We start from the raw sequence: 25,982 nt of genomic DNA, 5'->3' as shown, positions 1-25,982 counted from the left end.
AAGCAGCCCAGAGGTTGATATGGAGGTACAACACAACAACACAAAAAAGCTCACACATAATGAATTGTGATCAAGGTCACGGCAGTATAATACCTTTGTTTTATGACGGCAGTTTGCTTCTATACAATTGAACAATAGAAAAGTTGTGGATAATTACAATAGTCTGCACAAAACAAAACACTATTGCTCAGTATTTCTCCCCTGTATTTCACTGCATTTGCAACAAGCCACAGTTACATTTAATCCAAGATCATAAACACGTAAAGTGATCTGTAAACTCTCAAGACACTGGATCGGCTGCTGCAATGAAGCAACATGAAGCAAACACATCAGCACTGACCACTGCAGAGCTATAAAAACCTTCTTACAATTAGAAAGGTGTGATAGAGAACTTTAAAGATTCATTGAAATAACCCCAAAAATTGTCATTTTAGTAATTATCATTTTATTGTGTTCGTTTGAAGGACAATTCAGGTTATTTTCAACTTGAGGTCTTTTCAGATCGAACACAAAAAAGCGTCAACAATACGCTCAGGTTGAAATTGACCAATTACCCTTGAAAGAAACAGCAAAGAATATTTTATAGTCATCACTTGACAAAGTGAGGCACACGTTGTTCTGTACATTCAGACAAAACTCATACATTTAAAGACATCAACACGTACAAACTATTGAACCAACTGAAAATTCTGACCACAGCTTAAAATTACAAGACACTATAATGCACAACAACGTTTTTTGTCTTCACATTCTTTAGTAAATACTTTCAAGAAGTCTTCAAACAAATGTTGTTAAGAACAATTAAAACAATTACATTGAGTTCCTACGTTTTAGGTCAATACGATTCAAGCTTGAATTCTATTTATAATGTCTTTGTTAATCAACATGTATAATACAAGTCAAAACTATTCTGCTTGTACTGCTACTGGCAACAACATTAGTTCAAAAAATATTTCACGCAATGTTTTGATAAGATCACGATTAATATTATGTTTCATTCCCAGAACTGAAAAAAAGTCTCACAAGAGTGATAAATGTTTTCCACCCTTGTCATTGTTCATGTCTGTGTTTTTTATTCCCTTCAATTTATATAATCCTTCCAATCACCTTGTTTTCTCGACTGTATTGTAAACCCAACTTGAATGGCTGAACTATTGCTCATGTCCAGACTGTACCGGGCATGTGGCTCAAAAGTGTCAGGGTGACTACAGGTGAGTGTCGTCCCCTTTTAAACCCCAGGTGTGCTTGCACATTGGTGGACAGCCATTATAAAGGTGCAATAACCTGATGGTAAGAAAACTTGACTTCCACTGCCTGACAACACCTTTAAGACACACATGCCTGTGGACGCTCAGAGAGGTGGGTTTGCTATTAAAAACAATGTGGATGTGACTAGGACAACTGTCAAAATGTACTTCTCGTGAACTCTGTATACGTGTACTCATGTACTGTATCCAAAAGAATATAACAGAGCATTACAACAAACATTACCTGCCTTTCACTGCACAGGTTATTTTGTATCCTTCACTTCCCTGACATTTTCAAATTGATGGACACTGCTCCACTGGGCTCTAGTTGGTTAATTTGCTTTTCAATCATCTAATTCTCCAGCAACCTTTTCCTTCATGTGCTACAAATGTGCATTGGATTTCGCCTCTGGCTCATTGCCAGTTTTCCAGGACACACATTCTTTCCTACAGTGACGTAACCAAAGGCCTAACTCCATTTCAATACATTCAGAGAAACTCAGAGAGCAACATGGTGAATGGAGCCAATCATCTCAGGGTGAACCAGACGCAGAGTGCATCCTCTGAAGGACATAATGAGCGAATACTTACAGATGGAAATAAAATTAATGGTGCACTTACATAATTACAATCGCTGTGACGTACATGTAGTTTCGGATTCTCCCCTTTCCATTCCAGCATATATATGAGTCAAAGAAGATCTAATCAATTTCATATCTATCGACTAAATCTTGTGATTAAAAGGTTAGTGCGTTGACTGCATTTAAATACTAAATTGCAATTAAAGATAAATGTTGAATTTATTAAAATAGAGAAAGCCTTGGTGGGATAAGAGGAGCTTGAATATGTAGCATTAAGAGAAAGCACCTGAAATACACTGTTCAAGGTAAAAACTGTTAAGTGTGTTGTTAAGGCTGCTCCTGAGTGTGGATAGACAATGACACAACAGACCTGTGGGCACAGACATTGAGTGGGCCCTAATCCCACCTATCAGAACCCCCCCAGACACACACATGCACTAATCCCAGTCACTAGCATTCATTTTGTGTCTTTGTCTCTGGTTTCACCTCTCTGCAGATATCATCCATACAAAATATTATATTACTATACAGTATATTTTATTATATCTACATAAAGTGGAGCAATTCTGCATTTCAATACGTATTTAAATGGCTTTACTTAGTAAGTTAATTTGACTATATTCAACATACTGTACAACTGTACAATGTAGGAGGAAGATGATTAAACAGTAAAATAGGAATGGGTTGAACTCATTTAGGCAGATTTTTAATATTAAAGGATAATGGGTGAAAATCAAAAGAAAAATAATGAGCAAAATGAAAGTGGAGCTGCTTTCAGACAGTCACCCAACACCAGATTTCCTCCTGGAATTGTCCAAAGGGGCTGCATGTGACAACGCAATTGTTTGAGTCAGTTTCTCCTGAAATTTTCTATAGTTTCTCCCGTCAGCCCCCAAGTAACAACTCCAGAGAAGTGGACCCATGTGAGAATACAACAGGAAATTCCCAGCTAGCAAGAGCGCAGGCGTTTGAGACATTTGTAACATGCAATAGACGCAAGAAAAGCAAAAAAAGACAATAAAAATATATCAGACAGAAAAAGAGGAGCCATACATGTAGGAGATGACGAAGATGTCAACTTGAAAAGACATGCGAGTGCAAGGTTTGCTGTTTGTGTGGTGCAAACCAAAAACACTGGGATTTCCACAGCAGAAGTTATAAGTCAGGTCCTGTCTCCTTCATGCTCGACCCAGACGCCACCCCTTACCTGAACCCCCTGACAATCTCCTGCTGCTTTCTTCTCATGTAAAAGGGAACATTTTCTGGATTTCATGTCTTAAAACAGCTTAGTAAAAGTAATTTGAAACAGAGGCATTAAGAACCACAAGCCCCGACGCCCCTGGGCCTGTTCGGTAATTCATGCACGAGTGTATAATATATAAACCAGGAATCAATAACCTTCATATCTATGTTCATTTGCAGCATGTTAAAATGCTCAGCAATAACCATGTGCACTGTTTGTATGTACAATGTATGATGTACATATTGTATGTATATATTTTTTAAATACACGTGTGAGTGTGTGCGTGTGTGTGAACAATGTCACGTCTATGGATAAGCTCCTCAAGAGAACTCCTCGGGTTGGGCACTTGGAGGAGCTCCATTTTGTGTTTTCCCACCGCCGTCGTTGCATCCCGTGATCTCTGTGTGGCGAGACGTGATGTAGCTCTTCTTCCTCGCGGACAGGGAGTGCTTCCTCCCAGAGCCGCCACCGGGGCCGCCGTCACCTTCAGCCGGGTCGTAAACAACCACCATGGTGGTATCCATTCGCGACAGTGTGTACATGCTGCTCTGGCGAGTCGGGTGCAGCCGCGTCGAGCGCAGTTCCAGCTCATCGTAGCTGGACACCTTGATGAAGGGGCACCAACGAAACGCTTGCTTGAAGCCTGCTCGAAACCTGGAGGGAGACAAATGAAAATTACATATGGAACGTACAGTACCTGGCTGATGGGTACATTTTAATAATATAGATGGTTCCATGGTTTCTTTTCTTCGAAGCAGCATACATTCTTAAGTTTCATTTCTCTATATTTTTCGAAAGCACGTCAATGATTGACAAATTATATTTATGGTCTAATAGATCAAAAGGGAAGGAAGGACACAAACAAAGTATTTATGTCGAAAATCAGAGGGACACATAGAGTAAATGCTACAAAACAACATAATTAAATGTTATTGACCTACAGAAATTGATCTATTTTCCTTTGCCATGTCATTAAACTGGATTTCTGTTTATGCCTGAGTTAAAAGCACCATGGACGGTTTCTCTTTACTATTAGCAGATAATGAGGAGCTCTGACAAAGCTCAGACTTTGAGTTTGTAAATGAGGAATCCAGCTTTTATCATCTGGAAAACAAATAGTGATGACACATGATTACACTCAGTGATGTGATGCACACCGAACAAAAACATTAATTACAGCACGAACCATATGGATTTTAAGGGCTGATGCAGATATTAGGGGTAAAATATATATATTTTTAAATGCAATGATTCCAAAGATGTCATCATCAAACCATCATGACAAAGAAATGTAATTGAGGCTTCATATTTTACAGGTTAATCCTTATTGTAAATAATAATAAATAAAAAGAACACAAATTAAAGCACTTGAATTAAGAAATGAAACATATATATCTCTTTCATAGAACGTAAACATAAATGGACAATTTTTCTGTGTCCTTTATTGTGTATATTCTTTTTTCCTATTGATGCATATTGGGAAAAATAAAAGCAGCTAGAGAAATGGTTGTGAAAAGCCAACGTGTCTGGCAACAGCTCTAATGGACAGGATGCTGATAGGTGACTCTCGTCTCTCATCAGCTGTGGCATCTTGCCATTTGGTCCAACTTGTGTCTTTATTGTCCCCAGTTGAAGGATTGTCAGGTTACTATTTGTTAATTTTAGACATTTTATTGTTGCCACGTCTGTCGAGCCTATGGATAAGCTCTATTTTCTATATTACTCACTTAACAAATTTTCCAAACCCATTTAGCTATTTTTATTGTTTCCTACCATAGAAATACAAAGAAATAAAAGTAAGTCTTAGTTCAAAAATAAAAAAACAGAACTCTGCGTTTTATCTTTTTGATCAGTGTGATAATAGAAGGAGTTCAAATTTTGTCCTCTCAGTCAGTACCAGTGTTTAAGTCCAGCTGTTCCACTGTAACCCCTTTGTGTTTTATTAGTTTGTCAACTGAGCCCGGTCGATACCCACCTGCTGTTGAGGCAGCAGTAGATGATGGGGTTGTACATGGTGGAGCTCATCGCCAGCCAAAGCACCGACAGGTAGACCTGCTGGATGTTCTTCCACTTGCTCAGACGCTTGTTGAGACCCGTCACGATGAAGTAGACGTGATAGGGCAGCCAGCAGAGGGCAAAGGTCACCACCACAATGATCATCATCTTCACCACCTGCAAGAAAGAGGGGGAGCGAACAAGTGGGTGTGAGCGGTGTCCATGGAAACACAGAAACACAGTGAGGGATATCAGTGTGCAAGCTGGTGGAAATTATATAGGAAAGATAAACTGACCACCCTCTGTCACCCTCTCAGGAAAGAAAGAACATTTCAATATTTGAGGGAAGAAAGAGCGCATGTAATTTCAGTGCTTTCCTGAATTACAGTATTTTGATGGCACCTGTATCTGGATATGTGCGTCTGTGTGTGTGTTGTGTGTGTGTTTGTTGTGTAGGTGTGTGTGTGTGTGTTAGGTTAGGTATAGGTTAAAGTAAGGGTTGGAACCAATCAGTGTAATGTCTGCTGTTCCGTGCCTTTTGTTAACCTTGACCTCCAAAACCTCACTTTTTAATAAATCCTGCTCACTATTCCTTACGTTGGCCTTTTATCTACATGTGCACAATCATATAAGGATGTAAAAAACAGTCCCTCCAATTATAGCTGACTGTAAATCCATCATAAAACATTTTTTCAAGCAACTTAATTACTTACATTACCAGTTCAGAACTTATTTGCCGGTAGGCCTAGCTATTTCTCTCACGAAAATCTAATTTTTTTTTACTCACATGAATCATGTTGTTCTATTTATCCCAGATTACTTTATTTAACATTTAACATTGTTTAACTTTTACATAGTCCCATCTGTTCTGTACCTGGTCAAAACTGACCAATATGGTATTATATAGAAAAGACATGGGCCCGGATAACTTTACCATATCAAAAAAATTTAAGTGAAAACACACTGAAGAACAAAAGTAACAATATTACTAAAATCACATCACTAATGCTGCTGTTAATAAGATTTATTTGTCAGTTTTTGTACTCGTCTGTTTTTAATGTCATTTCAACAGTTCCCAGAAAGAAAATTTCCATAATTTCTAAATAGTTTATCAACTGATCAATCTGTCAGTGAATTTTCCAGTCTGTTTCTTACTGGACGTGAATGGAATAAACCGCTGTGGCTTCTCTCTGGGTGGCAGCTGGTAACACCATCTATTAAACTGTGTGACTGGAGAGTCGTGCTCCCGGAGACAAAACAGACACGTTTTGCGTCCTTGCTGTAATATAAACAGAAATCCTGACAACCCACTTTTTTTTTTCGAGTGCATGTTTCAAAGACGTTTAACACATTACATTTACCGTGCTGTAAACTGTGCCAGGTGGCAGCTAAACAGAGGTGAAGCACTCAGTCAGTACTTTCTCTGTTTGATGACATTGTGCATGGAGGCTGTCCCTCTGAAGACATGATGAGGATTTGAACGCGGCTCAAGATGAATAACAGAAAAGTCGTAAAAGCTCAAATTGGTGTGAGTGCAAGTGTAAATGTTCCTGTCGCAGGTGACGTACAGCACTTTCACCAAAGAAGCCTCCAGCAGACTATTACAGCATTTACAAGGAGAAGGCTCTAAAAGGAATGTGAAGGGTTTGATGCACTTATTCAAAATTATATGTGTCAGTCTTATCTGTCTCTGGCTTTGTAACAGTGAAAATGAAATTTTAAAGGTAGTTCATCCATCCGTCTTGACCCATTCGTGCTCCCAACAACACCTACGATCAATCTACGATCACCAGTTGACTTGAGTCCAATCTGTGTATCTTTGGACTGGGAGAAAAAAGTACCCGTCCAAATCCATGCATGCAAACAAGGAGGGAAACCAAAAAAAATGGCATCAACCCAACCCGTGATATTGTCTTGAAAAAAAACAAAAAAACTTTAAATTGATACTTTAAAGGATTCGATTAAATAGTGTGTCACTTTAGCTTTAGAAAACTAATTTGCAGCAGACTGTTTAAACGCATTTGATGTTTTTGGACAATGGAGCTCCAGGGGAACAGACTACACGGGTAATTAGTGTTGGATAATTCAGACTGAAGCTATAGTGTTTGTAAATCAGGTTTCTTGTTAATTCACGTTTTCATCCTTTTGAGGAATCAGGTTTTTCACCAAGCTAAATAACCCGAAGGTAGAAACTCACAATTGCCCTTGTGTCTAGTTTTAACTGTTCATATCTGAAATACCAGAGAACTCAATACAATCCATTTAATTTATGATATATTTACTCATAGGATATTTTGTATGAAGCTGGATTCTCAAACATTCAGAAAATGTGTCTGCTTTACCACAGTTCTTACAGGAAACCTGTTGTTTTGACATGCAAGTACTTTACGTCTCATTGTAAAAGTAGTGAAAGTATTGCATGTGTTGTGGACCCATTTTAAACAGTCAAGAGGAGAAAATAATAGGCATTGCAGTTCTTTAAGATCTTTACACCAAGCTAGTGCCATCTAAAATATTACACATTATTCATAGGCAGGAATAAATACTGCATTCCTCAAGTATTTTACTCTAAAATCCAGTACATACGCGTAAAGGTTTCAGGCTTGATGAAAACATCTAATCCAGTCTTCCTCGCTCCTCTTCCTCAGATGAGCTCATTCAGAGTTTTATATTCAAAATATTTTACCATCTCTAGGAATATTATTAAATCTAAAGCGACACTAAAATGTAAAAAACTCCTGCCATTCTAATTAAATCTAAGAGGATAAGAAGAATGTCAAAACACCACTATTTAATGAACAAAAAAAATGTCATGCGTCTAGTGTTAAGAAACTCAGATGAATGACAATATGCAAGTAAACAGAGATTTTTCATGGAGCTAATGAGACGTTTTAGAATGTGGAATGTGACGCTGGGGGAATTTGATCTAATGAGGAGGCTGTCAGGTCACATAGTTGAGGTTGAGTATAAAGGTGCTGATGGAAATGATGAGAAGTGAAGCCTGATTCCCTTTATCTGTTTTAATGAAACTGGGTTTCAAAATGCACTGATCACTGATCTGATCCAAGCTGGGGAAAGTTGTCAGAAGGAACAAAACTGCATAAATAATAAAAACCTATGCAAAGAGCTGGTGGGACATAAATTACTGTCAATCTTAATTAATACTTCTATGAATAATCACAATCACATTCAAGTCTTTTTTTAAATGAGTAATGAACTGCAGTCTGTTGACCAGAGTCCGGATCGGGTCATTAAATAAACCATTGTGCAAGTCGGCCTCAAGGGAAAAAAACGATGAAACCAGAGCAATCAATCACAGATTACTGGACACCATGTATCCTAATTAATATACAATATAATTATGAGTGAATTAAAGTGGCCTTGCAGTGTGTATTGATTTAAGAATACGGTGCTTTGTGATAAATACCACATTAATTAAGAAATATGATCAATTCTGAAAACATTTACTGTAATTTAAATCCAATAATGTTGTCTTCTGTTGTCTGCAGAAGTGAAAAAAATGCAACACCTAATTATTTTGCACAAACAGGTCACTGCTCATTGCTCTGGAGTGTGCATGGATTTTTATTCTTGACTAATTAGAATAAATCACAAAAACAACATTGGTAAATGTGAGAATCATTGAGAAAGCTGCATAACTGGGTTTCTTAGGAATTTCTTCTGAGGAATATTTGGCAAATGGAAGAAAAGAGGAAGGAAAACTATGCATGGTGCTAACCACCCACTAAACTAACCCTCAACTTGAGAAAATAGTTTAAATTGGTAGTAATCAAAAATATAATCGTCACCTTTAGAATTGGACGTGTTATTTATATTATAGCTTCCAACTCCCTGCTGTATGAGTGGGTCGACGTCTAGCCACCAAACTTTTATTATGCTTTACAGATTCTGCATTAACACACAATCTTATCCACATTAAGTGGCTGGCTGAAACAAACAAGATATGTATATATATATATATATATATATATATATATATATTGATTAATGAGCATTTGAGATGCTGTTCAGGTGATATTTACACATAGCAACGAAACTGTTTCCCTCTTCAAAGCAAGACAGAAAATAAGCCAATTCTTTTACATTCAAAACGAGTCCTTTGAATCACTCTAGCAAACATTATTGGGAGATAAAACAGAACGTGAACAAAACGACGAGTCATCAGTCTAAGTCATTTAACTCCCCAGCAGGAGAGGATTCTGTTCAGCTTTCACTCTACAGGACCCAGTGCAAATAGCATTTCTGGTTGTTTTTCTCCACCAGCAGCTAAACACATGCAAGGTTTTGCTTCTTGCATAGTCCCAGTCACTGACAACAAACATCTGCATTCATACAAATCCTCAGGTTAGAGCAAGGATTTAGAATCATTGAATGCAGAAAACGAGTCTCAAACGGCAAACAACTGCTCTCTGTGGCGAATCTGCCACATGCCAAATATGAATGAGTTAGTCTGTGAGTGAATTACGTCAATTTTAACAAGATGGTTTTTATGATTAAGGCAGTTATCTCAAAACATAACTGGACGGCAGCAGGCATGCACATGAGAGATGGCTGTGAAAGAACATCTCTGAAACACAAACAGAGCAACTTACAAACAAACACTTTGTATTTACTCACTGTATCTGGCATAAAAACTCAGTTAACACAGTGTTTCACATATAAATCAAAGTGAGCAGCGGGAAACAAATGGAAGTGGATGAGGAAAACCTATTAGTTCGATGCTTATTGGCTTTTGAAAGAACCGTAATGAAACTTGCATGCTAATGAGCTTCTTTATCATACAGAGTGGATATTGAGTTAGATTTTAAAACCAGAACAGTCTTGGGGGTGCCCCGGCATTAGATTTATGTTCCTTCATTAATCCCATAAATTACTTCCCATTAGTTAGCTCCAAGCCATGATGAGTTCTATCAACAATTCATCATTTGGTACGATAAAGACAAAACCCAGAACCAAAACAAAGTGCAGAGAGTTCCTCAGCATTACATACAAAAAATGTATAGACACCCTTCTGCAAGATAGGGTCTTTGGTAGAGACAGGGGCATTTCAAGGTAATTTGGGGGCCCTATAGGCAGAAGAGACCTGGGGGGCTTGTTGAACACCCATAATAATCATGTGATAATTTTACTTAAATATTCAGATACTCCGTTACCAGCATCAGAATTTCCCTTTAAAACTGTTCAAAATGCCGGGTCAGGCATCGGGGAGTAGCTAATCTACTCAAGAGAGCTTGCACTGTACTGCCATTTGCAGGTAGTGTTTTTAGAGTACTCGAGAAGAAGTGTACCGTTAGCTGGAGCTAGCTAAGATCTCAGCACTTGGACACTATTTCATGTTGACTGGAAAGTCCCACAAGTAAAATGGTAAAGCTGTGTTATTTCTGCAACGCACTGGTATCAGAACGGTACTCAGTATCGACCGATATGCAAAGTCTATGTAATTTGCTGTTGCAGTTCAGTTGTACTGAAAAAGCTTTATTAGGCTAAATGTGTTTTCTCTTCAAACCTATAACACACAGGAAGCAGGACATGAATCATGTGTTCACCATCCACCTTAGAGGTTGTAAAAATACAATACGAGTACAGGAACACTTTCAGCAAAATGTGCCCAAAGTATCAGAAATAATGAATGTCTCCCTCTAACTTCTGTGCTATAAAATAATGTAAAAACTATTCCACAGGGGGAAAGGTTGCTAGTGAATATAAGGAAGCATCTGTTAAAATAAACGTTTCGATGATAGATGTGATTCAAAGGAGACTCACAGCTTTATATATGCTGAGTCTTTGCTCTTTTGAGTCAACGGTTATGTGCCATTGAAAGAAAGAAAGGAATCTCCAAGGTGCCGTGGTGTTTCAATAGGAGCCTTTGTCAAGGTGTGAAACAGACAGAGAATCAATTTGTGCCTTGAACAGAAGAGCAGTGGAGGTTACTCAACTGTGGTCCCACTACTTAAGGCCGCCATTTACTCTCAAAGGAAAGCAGCCAACTCCTATTCTATCATAGTGTGGCACTTTGACTGACCCGTAAAACTGTGATTTCCATTAGGGCAGAAGGCCGAGCTCCCGCCTGTGCAAACCTAAGCTCGTCTCGCAGACACCTCCATTGACACCTGTCCTGTCGGGATTAGAGCAGAGCCATTATTGCCGGAGGTTGGCAGGACACACAACCACACTGGCTTGACACTTAATTTCTGGAAAAATCTGATTTCGGAGATATAATCCATCCCAATCCTCTCAAGCACATAAACACGTCCCCGAGACTTCAGACGACATTAGATTGATTTACTGGAGACTTACTCTAACCTTAATCACATTTACTACTTGTCTTAACGCTAATCTAAACCTAACCTTACCTAAGGATCTTAGAACATGCTGTCACTTAAAAATGTGATGATTTACGTTATGGGGACTTGATTTGTGTCCCCATAAAGTAGACAAGTCCCTATAACGTGTCAGATTTTGACATAACAAGAGTAATACATGAGTAATACATGGACCACATACACACTTAGTCATCAGAGAGGAATCAATGGTGCTTCCACAATAAAACGAGCATAGATTGAACCGATTTCAAAGATTCATACATCACTGTAATGACCGGTAAGCCCCCACTGTGAGTTTAAAGTAGTGCGTCTGCAGTGTGGTGATTACCGTAGAATGGACTCACTTAATACAACAGTCTTGTGAATTTCTTTCTCAATAGAGACGATGAAAACCTATCCAAAAAAACATGTATTTGTATTTCTTCCTATCACATCACAGAGGAAATGTGTCATCTAGGTGAAACTCCAGAAAATCCTGGAGTTAGATCTTTATAAACAATAACACTCATCGGCGGATGCGTTTATATTAAATCTGCACCTCCTGAATCATTACTTAATTTCCTCTTGGTGACCTGCATTACATGACTGCATGGACCTCTTGTGTTACCAAAGCTTTTGAAATATAATCGTCACTGTTCAACACAAATCATTGAAGAAGAGTGGTAATGGTGACGTCACTGATTATTTAAGTGACTGATATTGATATCTTTGGTAAAACAAGAGGTTAGTCTGGTCAACCACGGCTGATTGTAAAATTAAAATAAAATAACAGTAATGATTTAGAATCATTGACAAGTAGTGCAGAGTTATTCCATTCATATAACGAGTCTACACAGGATGCGTTCAGGCGCAGTCCTGAGTTGTGGTTCTGTCTTTGGAAGCACTCAAGAAAAACACTGGTAACTTTATTAACATGCAGGGAAATAGACTGGGAGCGTTAACAAAGGTCGTACTAATGGGGATGAAGCGTCTGTAAAATGTGTCATTACGCAGCCTTTGCAAGCAGCTGTATTGATTTTTAAAAAGCAAATCGGTTCCATCTGACATGCATGATATTGACCGACACAAATCACTGCAGTTACTCAGTGTCTGTGATTTGTCAGTCACAGTTCCTTTGACTCCTGTGGAGGCCGTCTAGTTGGTTTTATTTATTTGTTTTCCTACACCCCAATGATTTTAATGATTTCATTCATTTTGTATTTTTTTTATCCAGGGTTTTCTGGGATACAGTTAATCCATAAGGTTTTGAACCAGCTACTCATGTGATGCTTGGCAGTGTTGCCCTGGGCTGTGCTCTCTTCTGTAACCTGTTCTGACCAGAGCATCCGAGCACTCTCCACCCTCATGACATTCATCCCCAGGATAAACACACTGCACAGTGCCACCAGAACACGACAATCTCAAACAAACATATACACAATATGTAAACTACTGTTTATATACAGGCCCCTAAAAGATAGAAAATAACACTGAAAATAAAGAGAAGCATAAAAACATGGGTTCTTCCTGTGCAGAGAGAGCAGCACACAAACACCTGGACCCACAAATATATTCAGTTATTGATCTGTGCAGCTGCTCTGGATCTCACCTCCCCAAAGGTTCATTTTCCAGCTGGAAGACTCAGAAATAACAACCCGAGGCATGTGAAGCCGATACTGATGCTCAGGAAAGGTAGAACGCAAGCAGAGACCAGAGAAGATACGTAGTGAAAAGGAAAACATGTCAAAGAAGAGTTTTATCTGGGAGCTGCACTTGTGTCTGTTCCTATTTTTATGATTTTTAGTGATGCAGAACAGTTCCTTAAAGCGTTTGACCACCTACTGGTTTGATACAGTAGAAGATGTAGCAATTGGTCAGTGGACACCTGAGGTGCGTGAGCGTCTGGATACAATCTGTTTATAAATCCTTCACTTGTTTAAATAACTGTCAGCCTGCAAGTGTTTGTTCATTAAATGTTTTCTTGGGTATTGACTCCCCTCAGCTTTTCACATTTGGTTATCTTTTCTTATTATGGTGATGTTGTGGCTTTTGAGTGGTTTATGGGGTTTATACACAGTATGTGTTTCATATCAGTCGGGTGATTATTGCTACGTTCATTCATCACATAGTTTACCAAACAGGGGAAGTTGTATACGAGAGCAGCGGGCGTCTGGGGATGCCTGAGGTATCTGTAAAGCACGAGTAGATGTGCTCATTTCAGAAAATAGAAAATGTAAATTGGTTCAATAAACTAAACCACTCTCGTAGATTGCAGTCCCTCAAAAGATAAAACAAATTTCCTTCTGATGTGTGAATTATTCCCTGAGAAACTGATAAAAAAATGAAGGAAGAGATAAACAATGGGGTGTTAAGGAAAGTGATAAAATAAATTACCGGGTTGAAAATATAACTTCATTGGTGGAGGTATAATTAAAGTAAAATAAAAACCAAATTTCCTCTTGTTCCCTTGAAAGTTACCATGGCTGCTGTAAGTTGCCTAGCGATAAAAGCTGAATGAAGATTTCTTGCGCATGCCATCAAAGCTACGTGCACGATTCCAGCCTTCTCTAAGCTCCAGCAGTCTGATCTCTCTTTTCAATCAATCACAACCAGACACCTCCATCCCTGCACCACCTCAACTGTGGATATCAGGTCATATCCCTTTCCATAACACATACAGTACAGTATTATTAGTCTTAAGCCGATTTCAGACATGACCTGGGAGTGAAATCTGGTGAATTGGCTACGGAGTTTATTCAGAGTTTTCCTTTCACACATGCACACGTTTTCTGCACAGACGTGTTCACAAGAGCAACAAATTAATCAGGGGAGAGGTGGAGCAGCTGGGTGCAGCAGTCAGAGGCAGGAAGTGACGCTGCGTAGAGCACATCATCGTGTTTACATCACAATGACACGGTAAGAAGAGTCATCAACGCCCCCACTAACTAGCGGTGACTCAAGGCCGGCGCATGCTTCTGCGTCGTCAGGGGCCCGCAGGCACGCAGCTGTAACGCAGGACTCGTTCTCATTCATGGTTCTCCAACCGTTGCGCGTGTTGCCATGCAATTCCCCGCCAGAACACTAGGCGCAGTAATGTTTTTTGTCGAAGTCGGCTCTTCTTCGTGTGTTGCACGAAGAAGAGCGATTTATTTACATTGCCACGGCGCCTCCGCAGAGCCTTTTTCTGGCGGAAAAATCCGCCGGTTAGTGACGGGTTATACTAGTGGACATAGTGTCGGATCTCTTCTGCCAAGTGCTCTTCTATCTGGTCCATATTCGTTCTTCTAAATCTTCCGTGGTTTCCGGGCATGAACCGGAAATGCGACTCCGGAAATGATGTAGTCAGCAGACCAATCACAGCCCTCGCGGCCGGGTGACGCTTGCGGGGCTTTGCCGTCTAGATAGAAAAATTGGCCGACGCACGTAAGGACGTAGGAAGGGCCGTGAGGGGCCCGGAAGGGCTCTTGCGTCTCTGTTCCTGTGAAAACGCAGAAGCATGCGCCGGCCTTAAAGCGGGGTGGGTGGGGGGATCATTTGCTGTGTTCACACATCAAATTATCCTAAATTTACACAGACTTCAAACTAGGAGGCCAGGCAGAGAAAGTCGACAGAAACTGGGGAGCATCTCAGTTACTATGGAAACTTTGTATTTGAATCCCTAATCTGTTACAAAAAGTGTGTTATTCTCTTATTCTGTCCATTCAACACAGTGACAGAACACATTGTTAAAAAAAAAAAACTTTCTTGAAAACGGGCCAGACTCCTGGGACATAAAGGGCATGGGTTCAGATGTCTCGACAAACAACGCCTCAAGACAGGGTTGGTTTTCAGAGCTGCAGTCCGTCGGGACTCAGGGACAAGCAGCTGACTAAAGACAAGTGACAACCTCAAAGGTTGTGTTGAGTGGAATCAGGGTTTTCTCTGCTGAAATGTTCACGTCTACCTGCCGCACACGCTCCACAAACAAATGAACGTTAACAGAGGAATTAGGCTGAAATCCTGAAGGTAAACTGGGAAATTGTTCTGTGCTGACAGATGCTTTTGTTTTAGGTTTAAGAGAAAAGATCAATGAGTTAAAACCAAAGATCTTTTTTCCTTTACAGGCAAATAAGCATCATCTTCCCTCAAATTCCTCCTATTTAAGTTCCGATCATGAAAAAGAAAAAGCCAGGTGGAACTGCTCACAGGCAGAAAATTATAGATATTCCGGGGCCTTTGACCTTTGGCTCTCAAAGACCCACGTGTTCACAGTTACTAATTGGACCGCCCCGAGTCATATCTGCATCCTCAAAGGTATAGATATCTGTTTGCACCTGGAGCGCTCTTACCTTCCTTTTAGCCCGAAGCTGCCCGTGATAGTTATCACACGAGTCTCCTGGGATCTCCCCTCCCCACAGCGTCACCCCCACGATGGTGTAAGTGATGGCCATCACCACTAAAGGCAGCACGTAGACCAGAACAGTCACTATGATGTGATACCTGAGAAGAATAAGGAGGAAAAAAAAGTCAGCGTTTAGGCAATATTCACATTATGATATTTCCTTACTCTGTGGCACCAAATGAAAGCTGATTGGAACTGTCATGTTCAATATACTGTAATTTAAACACAGTTTTACCAAGGACGAGGAGGATGATGCTGCACCACACATCACACTCTATGGTGAGAAGTTACAAAAACACTGACTCAAGGTCTCTGGGAAAAAAACTCCATCTATGAATTTTCCATCACACGCAGGTCATATCCTTCTCTATTAGAAATAGCAGTCACAGTGCAGCTTAGTACTGAGTGTGACTGTCACCGTCAATGTCACACACAATGTGCTTAGAGTGGAAATACATTAAACACAAAATTTCTTTAGCTCTTTCAACATGAGTTTCTTTCATTTTCTGAATGAACCTACTGTGACAACATTTACCATGCACTGAGTCAATGTTTGCACTGAAATGTAGATTGTAGATTTAATAGAGTAATTCAATTCTAATTAACCTACATGGAGCGAAGAGTTCAAACAAGAGATTTTGGAACAGAAGCTGTGAAGTTTATTTAAATATTCCTCACATGAAGGGGTCGTCGGCCATGTGGGGCCAGGCCACGTAGCAGAGCGTCCTGCGGGGGAGCGTTCGGACTTTGGAGAAGTAGCAGAGGGGGAAGGCGAGGACCACGGCCAGACTCCAGATACAAACAATGACTCCTGTGGTCGCTCTGGCTGAGAGACGGGGCTTCAGAGGGTGGATGATGGCCATGTACCTGCAGGTCAAAGGTCATGCGGTTAGAAATACACAACTGACTCAACAGCATGGCGATCATTGACTGATTATCCATTTAATCATTAAAAGTGTCATTCTTCATTTTCTGGAACATAGCCTGTAAACGTGGTGTTCTGGTGGAGCACTCGTTTCAAAAATACTGTGAGGAGATTTTGTTTGAATGTCACCGTGATACACTCCAAACCAACAGGAGATCGTGGCTCTGATCCTGAACCCAAGTGAGGATGCTACATGACTTTCAATGGCCGAACAGAAAAGGCTGGAGCTTATCCTGTCACCTCAGTGACTGGAACCCTCCGAGGGACATCAACAATGATGCCCCGTCTATTCACTAATTGATTGGCTTTCATTCTGAGAGGCACGCTGGCCCTTATGGATGTCAGCATGTCAGAGGAGCCGGCCAATCAGGTATAAGCCAGTTATCTGAGCTTCAACAAGCTTGCACAAAAGTGGCTGATCTACTGGACACCAAACCGATGAACAATGAGCGGGCAACACCACCTTCATCATCTAGATTCACCTTAACCTGAATTTAATCCTTATTTTCAGCCTAAACTTAATTATGATCTTCATCCTAGACCTGACATCATTGTAATCTTCACCCAAATCGTAATTTAAACCTAAATCAAGTCCTTACCCCAAACCTAATTCTAATCGTATTTGTAATGTTCACCCTATAACCCTGATTCTTATCTTCACCCTAACCCTAATATTCACCATTATCATAATTCTCATCCTCATCCTAACCTAAACTTAATCCTAACCCCGATCCCAAACTAACTCCAATCTTCACCCTGGTCCCATACCTAATTCTGACCCTTGCAGTGAGTCTTAGCCCTCAAACAGCGCATTGAGAGTCGGTATGAAAGAAATTTAGGACTGAGTTCCTGTCAAAATGGCCTCAGTTTCCCAAAATGTTGTCACTCTGTAAATTCTAAACTCAAAATGGTCCACAAGCCATGTGTACACACACACACACACACACACACACACACACACACACACACAAACACACACACACACACACACACACACACACACACTTGCAGAGGCATTATGATACAGAGACATTAGAGCAACAGAATAATAAATCAAGTCATGTTTTTGTACCACCTGGGAGTCTGTCATAACTTCAGCTGCACAGGAAGCTCTCCTCCAACGTACTGTTTGGAAGCCGTGTCGCTGGGATGTGACATTAGCAAGTAAACACACCATTTATCAACGCCTGGTGTTTAACTGGCAGAGAAGACTCACGGCAAGTAGCCAAAAATTATGCACCCAACTAAATGTCAAGTGTCCTGAGATGAGAGGGAGATGTTTAATCTTATGCCACCCTCACTGAGCAGTCTCACTAAAGTACTTAACAGCGCTTAACGATAGCGGCATCTGGCCAAGCAGACTGGTCACTTTGGTACCTCCAACAAAGAGGTTATGTTTTCATCCCTGTCTGTCTGGAAGGCTACGTGGAAACTACTGAACAGATTGATTTCGAAACTAGGTGGAAGGATCAATGCTTTTTCTGCCCCATCTTTATTCAAAAGCCTGGTCTTTGACTTACTTATTGACTTTCGATGTCATTCAAAAATCTGTACTCAAACTCAAAAAGCCCATCCTTGTGACGAGATTTTCTCTTTCCTTTCAAACAGTGTACTTGCATTCTTATCTTCTCTTCTGTTTCAATGCTTTTTTTCTGCACATTTTCTGCATTACACGTCTGTCAAAATTCCCAAACCCATAGAATGCCAGGTTTAGTGTTGACAAAAGAAAAGGTTACGGCCTCCATTCCCCGTGGATGAACTTTACTTGAAATTTACTTTGAAATTTAATTCTAGGGGCAACAAAATATCTGAGTACAAGCACACAGTTTGCGCACAAGCAGAGCAAATTAGAACACAAACGGAGCTGTTGTAGTGTACGTGCAGGGTTTTGAGGGAAAGCATTACAACATCTGAATGTGAAATCAATAGGTCCTGCATGAATAAACTGAAAGACCACGCTTTTGAATAAAGAGAGGAAGAAACCCATAGTAGGACGCCACATCATGTTCAAGAAAAACATTAACATACTTCGTGAGGCCACCGAGACGTTGACCTTTGCAAACCAAAATCAAATCTAAGTCCAAATGAAGGTTTGTTCTAAATGTGAAACAGTTCCCTGGAGGTGTTCCACACATATAGTGTTGATAAGAGAAAAAAAGGGCTTTGTGAGGTCATTGTGACCTTGACCCTTGACCACCAAAATCGAATCAGGTCATCCTTAAGTCCAACCGAATGTTTGTACAAAATTTGAAGAAATTCCCTCAAGGCTTACTTCAGATATTGCGTTCACAAGAATAGGACGGACGGCTAATTTAAATCTGAGGCAGCTGGGTTCTAACAGAGGTATGCGCTCTATTGAGCGCCAGTTTCCCCCAGTTTGGACATATTAACCTTTGCGATTTCTGCCGTCACCACAACACAATGAAGGTGACTGGATGTTGTTTGTGCTGGTGGCAGCATTGACACATTATTCATTAACATTCAGTGACAACAACAACATTGTGACCTAATACACCGGACAGACCACTGACCTTGCTGTCAACAGTTTTCAATGAGACTTTTCATTTATTATCTCAAAGCCCTTTATAGACTCAGGCTTAGACCTCAGAATATTATATGAAGAGAGTGGCGACCGTGGAGAAAGAAAAAAACTCCCTTCATAACTAAAGAAACGTCTCAGGGCGCCCGGCCATCTGCCTGCACCTGTTGATCACTGCTAGTGATTTTCCAATGCTGTTTGGGCAACAAACCAAATTCCATTAAGCTTCATTATATTCAGTGGAGGTAGAAATCTCACAGATTGATACCTAGAGACTTGGACAAATGAAATCTCAAAGTGATTGCAAAAGTTTAATAAAATTACTTTTTTAAGCATCTGTCATGTTACCCAGGTGAGGAAAATGTTGAGTGGGCGTGTTGATGTTTCTACAAACGACACTCACTGAAGTGAAAAATTAAAAAGTTAAATAGGATGAAGAAGAGGTGTCACAAAGATATATTAACTTGGAGAGACAGAGATTTGAGAGCTTTTGGTGATTAGGATTATGTGATGGTTTTATCCACGGCTATTAATTAAGATAAATGGTAATATTCACTGCCTGGCCGCACTTATTACAATGTTTTCAATTTAAGTTTATTGCTTCACCCTGCACACTGACATCATTATCATCGGTTTGGTTATTTTATTTCCCGTAACATTAAGCTAACGATAACACAACCAGTCTTTTTAGTTGTGAAATCTCATTGATTGCTGCCTTTTTGACACTGCAATGTATTCTACAATAGGCGTGGACATTTAGTTTACTTTGCTTTGTCTAATCAGTTTTATTCATTCATTTTTCATTGCTGTTGAGTTACCGAGTGTTTGCGACATTAGACCTCCTTCCTGGTTTGGCCGGAAGGTGAGGCTGAGGGTGGAGCCTGCGTAAATGGAAAGGCCTGGTAAATGGACCAAAATAAAACTCCCCAATTCCTGTGTCAGGCAATTTGAAGGATGGCTTTGTGTGTAGTTCAACTTCGGTGAACTTTAACCCCGGATATTGGCTTCACATTCACATATTTGGGACTGTGTCCTTTCGGCAGTTCGGTCCTTGACCGTACGACGCTGGTGTAGATTTACACAAGTGATTTCCCCAGCTGTATGTCATGTCCTGCCTCCTGCCTGTCTACACAGGCACCACTCCACACCTTAATGTTCCGCACATTGTCCTGTGGTCATGAACACATCTGACCTGGACATCCTCCTGCTGGGTTCTTCATATATATGACTCATAAACTGTAGGACATATTCTGAAAACAGTATTGTTGGCAAAGCTGTTTTGTTGCCAATTGCAGTAAAGCAATAGTAGCACACACAGTAGCTACATATTTTATGAATGGTCAACAAAAGATAATATGTGCATATGAAATGTTAATTTACAAGATGTACTTGAAAGAAAAATACAGATTGTAAATATGCATAATTCACATTATGCAAAAGTGCATAATGTGAATGTTTTACTGGTTGTTGCGGGGCGGCTGTGGCTGAGGGGTAGAGTGGTCGTCCTCCAACCAGAAGGCTGGCAGTTCAGCCTTCCCCATTTGCATGCCGAAGTGTCCTTGGGCAAGAAACTGAATATACTAAATGGTCCCTCATAGATATTGAATGCACTAAATGTAAGTAGTTTTGGATAAAAGCATCTGCCAAAGGACATGTAATGTAATGTAATGGATGTGGCTGTAATGAGGGACTCCAGACAATGATTGATCGAACCAGTGTCAGTGTGTAGGGATGTATTCTCATTATCATATGCAGTACACAATCGCACATGCAGCAACACTATACATAGGTTGTTTAACACAATGCTGCTATAACCACGCATACGGAAACAAATATATATCATGAACTTTAGAAGTGTATACGCCACTACTTCACTGTTTTCAGTCGTAATGATGTCACTTCTTTCTACACATTCAGCAGTGTGAATAATGAAAAAGTCGCAAGCTGTGGAACCATGAAAAGCTTTAAGGCTTCGGCAGTTACCTTTCACACACACACACACACACACACACACACACACACACACACACACACACACACACACACACACACACACACACACACACACACAGACACACACATACAAACATGCGCTGGACCGGAGTTTATCTTTTGCTGCAGTGCCCAAAGAAAGCAGCACAGGGAGTCAGCAGGAAGGACAAATTCACAGATGATCACGAACTGTGGCCTCATGCCATTTGAAGACATCAGAGCAGAGACAGCACCACACTGGGGTTACGAAAAGCATGACCCGGGGGGTTGCATCTGCATCACGTGGGTCACAGGGATGTTCTGTGTCTCAGCACACACTTGACAGAAGGGAAAGGACACAGCGAACCAAAAATACAAACGCATAGAAGTTGCTGGGGAAGAGCTCGGCCTGAGGAAACCCACTGTTCCCTGTGTCAAGGAGAGGTACCGGAGGAGAAAAACACCTCGCACTATGTTACAACACACTGTGACACTTGCACACAAGCTGCCCACACACACAGAAACTCAGTGTGTGTGTGAGAGTGTGTGTCTACAGCTTCGGCATGATCTTTGTTTTCATTACACTGGGCCTGTGGCCGCTTCCTTCATCGGTCTAATCCCTTTATTCAAACATTATGACGTCTGACCATCCGCTGATCAGTATCAAAGCCCGGCTGATAGTGATGACTGCATGGCCACATTTACTGGAAAACAACAGGGGGAAAGAAAAGAGAGAGTGATGGAGGGAACAAATAAGGAAGGAGAGACGGAAAGGGTGTGGGAAAGCAAAAGGAGAAGAATAATATGAGTGCATGTGACGGAAAGGATGAGAGTCAGGGAGCATGAAAACATGGAAGGGTGATCTTCTCAAGGGTGTGAGTGCACACACACACACACACACACACACAGACACACACACACGGTCCCTACATTGGAGACTCTTCTAAACACAAGGGCCACAGTCTGTGATTGAGTGGCTGTGAAACATAAAAATAAATGTTTGGAAAAGACCCCAAGGAGTGAGAGAGAGCAGCCCCCTGTGCTACACAGCCGCCTTCCCACTATAATAATGCACAGCACAAACAAGTAATTACCCACTTCACCACTGGGGACTGAAATACATGTTTGCGTAAGTCAGCAGGGAGCATGAACTCTGATTAAATATTGTGGGGTCACGATGCCATCAGAGGAATTATCACTTGATCCAATGGAGACTCCATATGCATGAGCTCTTCTTTTTTTTTAAGCATGAGGGCACAAGTTAGGACATAAGTGGAGGACATTGCGTCCTCAAAAAAGACTTAACATGAATCTGAGTTGTTTTTCTTTTTCTTGCCATAAGCACAGGATTCAATTTTCCACCACTGCTGGTCAAAGGGAGCATAGTGAAGTGGAATAATGGGAAACGAGATGTCGAACAATCATGCGTGAAACACTCGAGATGAAAGAGTTGGGGTGACAAGGATATTCTTTCATCCTGTGTAGCTTTAATTCTGTTTCGCATGTGCTCGGGACATTTCATTGCTCATTTAATGTTTGATGGTGCACTGGGCATAGGTATATTCTACACCCATGGCTGGAGATGCACTTCCATATAATACCTCATTACCTGATATTGTGTGTCTCTTCAATACGTATACTGATATTCTCTGTTCATTTCTTCCAGGTCACATAAGATTAACAGAGACACCCACCAAATTATTTAGATGTTAATACATAATAAATCTATTTAAATCTTATTATTCTCACTTCATATTGTATTTCATACATGTGCCTTATGACTGTGATTTTATTGGTGTCGAGCATCAATGTGAATTTTCTGTCTTGTTGAGTTGAATGTTTTATATGTTTTACTCTAAAGCACGTTAAGTCTTTACAACTGTATGGTGTACACATACAATTTTAGTGATTGATAAATTAATGTGGACTATGACACTATATCTAATTCTTTTTAAATCTTTATTGTTTTCAACTGTGATATTTTGTTTTAACTGTATTTATGTATTATTTAATTTTTACGCACCAACCAGGAGAAGCACTAATTTCGTGCTTTTACAATATACGATAATAAAGGATTTCTATTCTATTATATTCCTCTACCTCTTCTATAAAAAATATATAATTTACCTAAGAGAGAGAGAGAGAGAGAGAGAGAGAGAGATAGAGATAGAGAGAGAGAGAGAGAGAGAGAGAGAGAGAGAGAGAGAGAGAGAGAGAGAGAGAGAGAGAGAGAGAGAGAGAGAGAGAGAGAGAGAGAGCATCAGTCATTCATGACATGTTGTGCCTCCATCTCACCTGTCCACAGCTATCGCGGTCATGGAGTAGATACTGGCGAACACGGACGTGACGGGGAAGAAGTTGTGGAATTTGCAGTACGCTTCTCCGAAGTACCACTCCCCGTGCGCGGCGTAGATAAAGTTGATCAAAGTGTTGAACGCGGCCATGGACGCGTCCGAAAACGCCAAGTTGAGCAGAAAGTAGTTGGTCACCGTCCTCATGCGTTTGTGCGCCAGGATGATCCAGATCACGATCAGGTTTCCGAACACGGCCACGGCCAGCACCACGCTGTAGGCGATGGACCAGAGCGCGACGCGCCACGGCGGCTGCACGAACTGGTTGAACGGGTTGGTCTGGTTGATGTTGGATCCGTTGTGCGGAGCCGCCATCCTCTCCTCTCGTCTCCTTCCCTCTGAATGCTCTTCTCACTCTGATCTACCTAATGAGGTGCGGAGCTGTGGAGTGTGATGGGAGAGGGTCTGAGAACCAGCTGGCACCATTACGCGCGAAGCATCACCTACTCGCTAAAAAGCAGACATCTCCCAAGAAAGGTTCCGGCAGTGTGGTCTCCAAACGTCATAAAGTAGCACAAATGAAACGTGGTGAAAGTGAAAACCTAAAGTGTCCCTCAGTGCTTGTTGAATGTGAGTGAGCGCGCAGCCTCTGGTCCTCAGCAGCAGCAGCAGCGGGCAGGGCGCAGTGCGCACTCAGTGACGCACAAGTGGCACAAACGGTGAAAGAGATTGATTGATACTTGTAGCTGCTGGTTTAAACTTCATGAATAACAGATGGGCCAGGCTGACTCTCTCTCTCTCTCTCTCTCTCTCTCTCTCTCTCTCTCTCTCTCTCTCTCTCTCTCTCTCTCTCTCTCTCTCTCTCTCTCTCATTGTAATCATTCAGTGTACAGAGTATATACCTTTTTCCTCCCTGACCCCTCAGATGATCTGCAGCATGTCACAAACAGGATATTTGAATATTGCAGAAAGTGCGTCTGTGCTAGTCCAATTATGCATAGGTGCTATATGTCCCTGACTCCAATATACAGGCTAATTGATTTCATCTTTAAAATTATACAACATTTTTAAAATATAGGTATTACCTGGCTCGGCATGCATTGTCAATGCGGTTTGTTCATAAAGTCCTGTAGCCCTATATCGGTTTGAGGACTACTCCTTGTCTGTCTGTTCAGTGGTCGCATCCTTCGGAGACTGCATTTAAAGATCGATTGTGTCACAGCGGCTTGACATTTCGTAGGTTCTTTCAAATGTGGCAGACAGAAGTGTCCTTTCATCCCTGATTAACAAAGGCTCCAACGAGTGAATCCTTCCCGGCTTCAGTGACAAACTGTTTTTCAAAGAGGTGATGGGGCCAGTGAGCAACGAGATGTCCAACGCTTGAGTATCACACTTCAACTCCATCTAACAGCTAACGGTATACACGTGTTAAGAAAAAACATGGGGCTTTAGAACTTTCTCATCATGTCCAACTTCAGCTCTGTTGCTAGGCAACGTCGATGTGGAAAGCCTCTGTAGACAAGAACGTTGAATTTCGGTTTGGCCTTCGCGGTCTACATGTCTACATGTCTCTGCATCCTCTCATGTTTTACTGATGGGAGAGGTACATGAGTCATTCCAGTTTTTCTATATTAGCCTCCCAGTTCTTAAGTTTGTTGCTAGCTTGTTAAAAGTGATGATTTTGTCTAAATAAATGGAGATCGCCTCCGAAGACCTTCATGCAATAACTCACATTGCAGCTAGATTTGAAGCAGTTCCACATGTTGAACTCTTCACTGCTAAAAATGTGGACTCCTGATCTTCAGGTGGATCAGCCACCGCCTGTTTTGCTTCTCTTATTGTCCTGGATCATCCTCGTTCTTCACCAGAGAGAAAAGAAATGTTCAGTGCTGAGCCAATGTGCTCGGGTGGCCGTGGCTCTCTCCTTTTCTGTCACGCCAACATTCACAGCTAACAGGCTGAAGTCCCCTCCAGTCATCCAACTGTTCACATCGGATAAACCTCCTTCATCTGCTTGCATAGCCGTTAGTGCTATGGGATCCTCTGCATGGGTAACAGTGTCTTCTTCCATGGATGATCAACTCCAATGAACCCAGTGAACATTCCAACCAAACAACAGGCACCCTGACTCATGTTTTATCATCTGAAGCAACACATCTCCAGTTGATATGGAAAGAATCCAGTTTAGAGTCAAGTGGATTTCCCCCAAAAACTTATATTTTCACCTCGTTTTTCATCAGCACTCTAAACTTAAAAGGAGTTTGAGTGAAAAAAATTGCTAAAAAAAATTGTCATGGTACATATATATTTAGATATGAGAGTTCAGTTCATACCCCAACCAACTCAAGTTGGTTTGTCAGCAGAATTAAGCAAAAACTACTGAACTGATTTCTGTGAGACATTGGTCAAGACAGAAACCAGGACATGTGGAACAGATTTGGATAAATGGAGGACTCAGAGACTTCTTTTTTTACTTTCTTAAACAT

General features: G+C 40.8%; 1 protein-coding gene across 1 annotated transcript; it reads right to left on the bottom strand.

The window, feature by feature from the left end:
* Window positions 1-3,391: 3,391 nt before the first annotated feature.
* Window positions 3,392-23,874, bottom strand: tacr3a (tachykinin receptor 3a). The gene is made up of 5 exons (XM_061092649.1): window positions 23,501-23,874; window positions 16,449-16,637; window positions 15,718-15,868; window positions 5,047-5,243; window positions 3,392-3,725 (listed from the first exon to the last, which is right to left on the bottom strand). The coding sequence occupies exons 1-5, from the start codon at window positions 23,869-23,871 to the stop codon at window positions 3,392-3,394; spliced, it is 1,242 nt and encodes a 413-aa protein (XP_060948632.1). The 5' UTR covers window positions 23,872-23,874.
* Window positions 23,875-25,982: the final 2,108 nt, after the last annotated feature.

The sequence above is a fragment of the Limanda limanda genome, chromosome 2, assembly GCF_963576545.1.
Source record: "Limanda limanda chromosome 2, fLimLim1.1, whole genome shotgun sequence".
Taxonomy (NCBI): domain Eukaryota; kingdom Metazoa; phylum Chordata; class Actinopteri; order Pleuronectiformes; family Pleuronectidae; genus Limanda; species Limanda limanda.
This window is presented reverse-complemented; position numbering and strand designations above follow the sequence as displayed.

Bases quoted from the DNA above. Each gene is read 5' to 3' on its own strand.
- tacr3a (XM_061092649.1), bottom strand. From the start codon at position 23,871: ATGGCGGCTCCGCACAACGGATCCAACATCAACCAGACCAACCCGTTC. The intron at 15,869-16,448 runs GTGAGGAATATT...TATTCTTCTCAG, and splicing joins ATGGCCGACGACCCCTTCAT to GTATCACATCATAGTGACTG. The intron at 3,726-5,046 runs GTGGGTATCGAC...GTCTCCCTCCAG, and splicing joins TACTGCTGCCTCAACAGCAG to GTTTCGAGCAGGCTTCAAGC.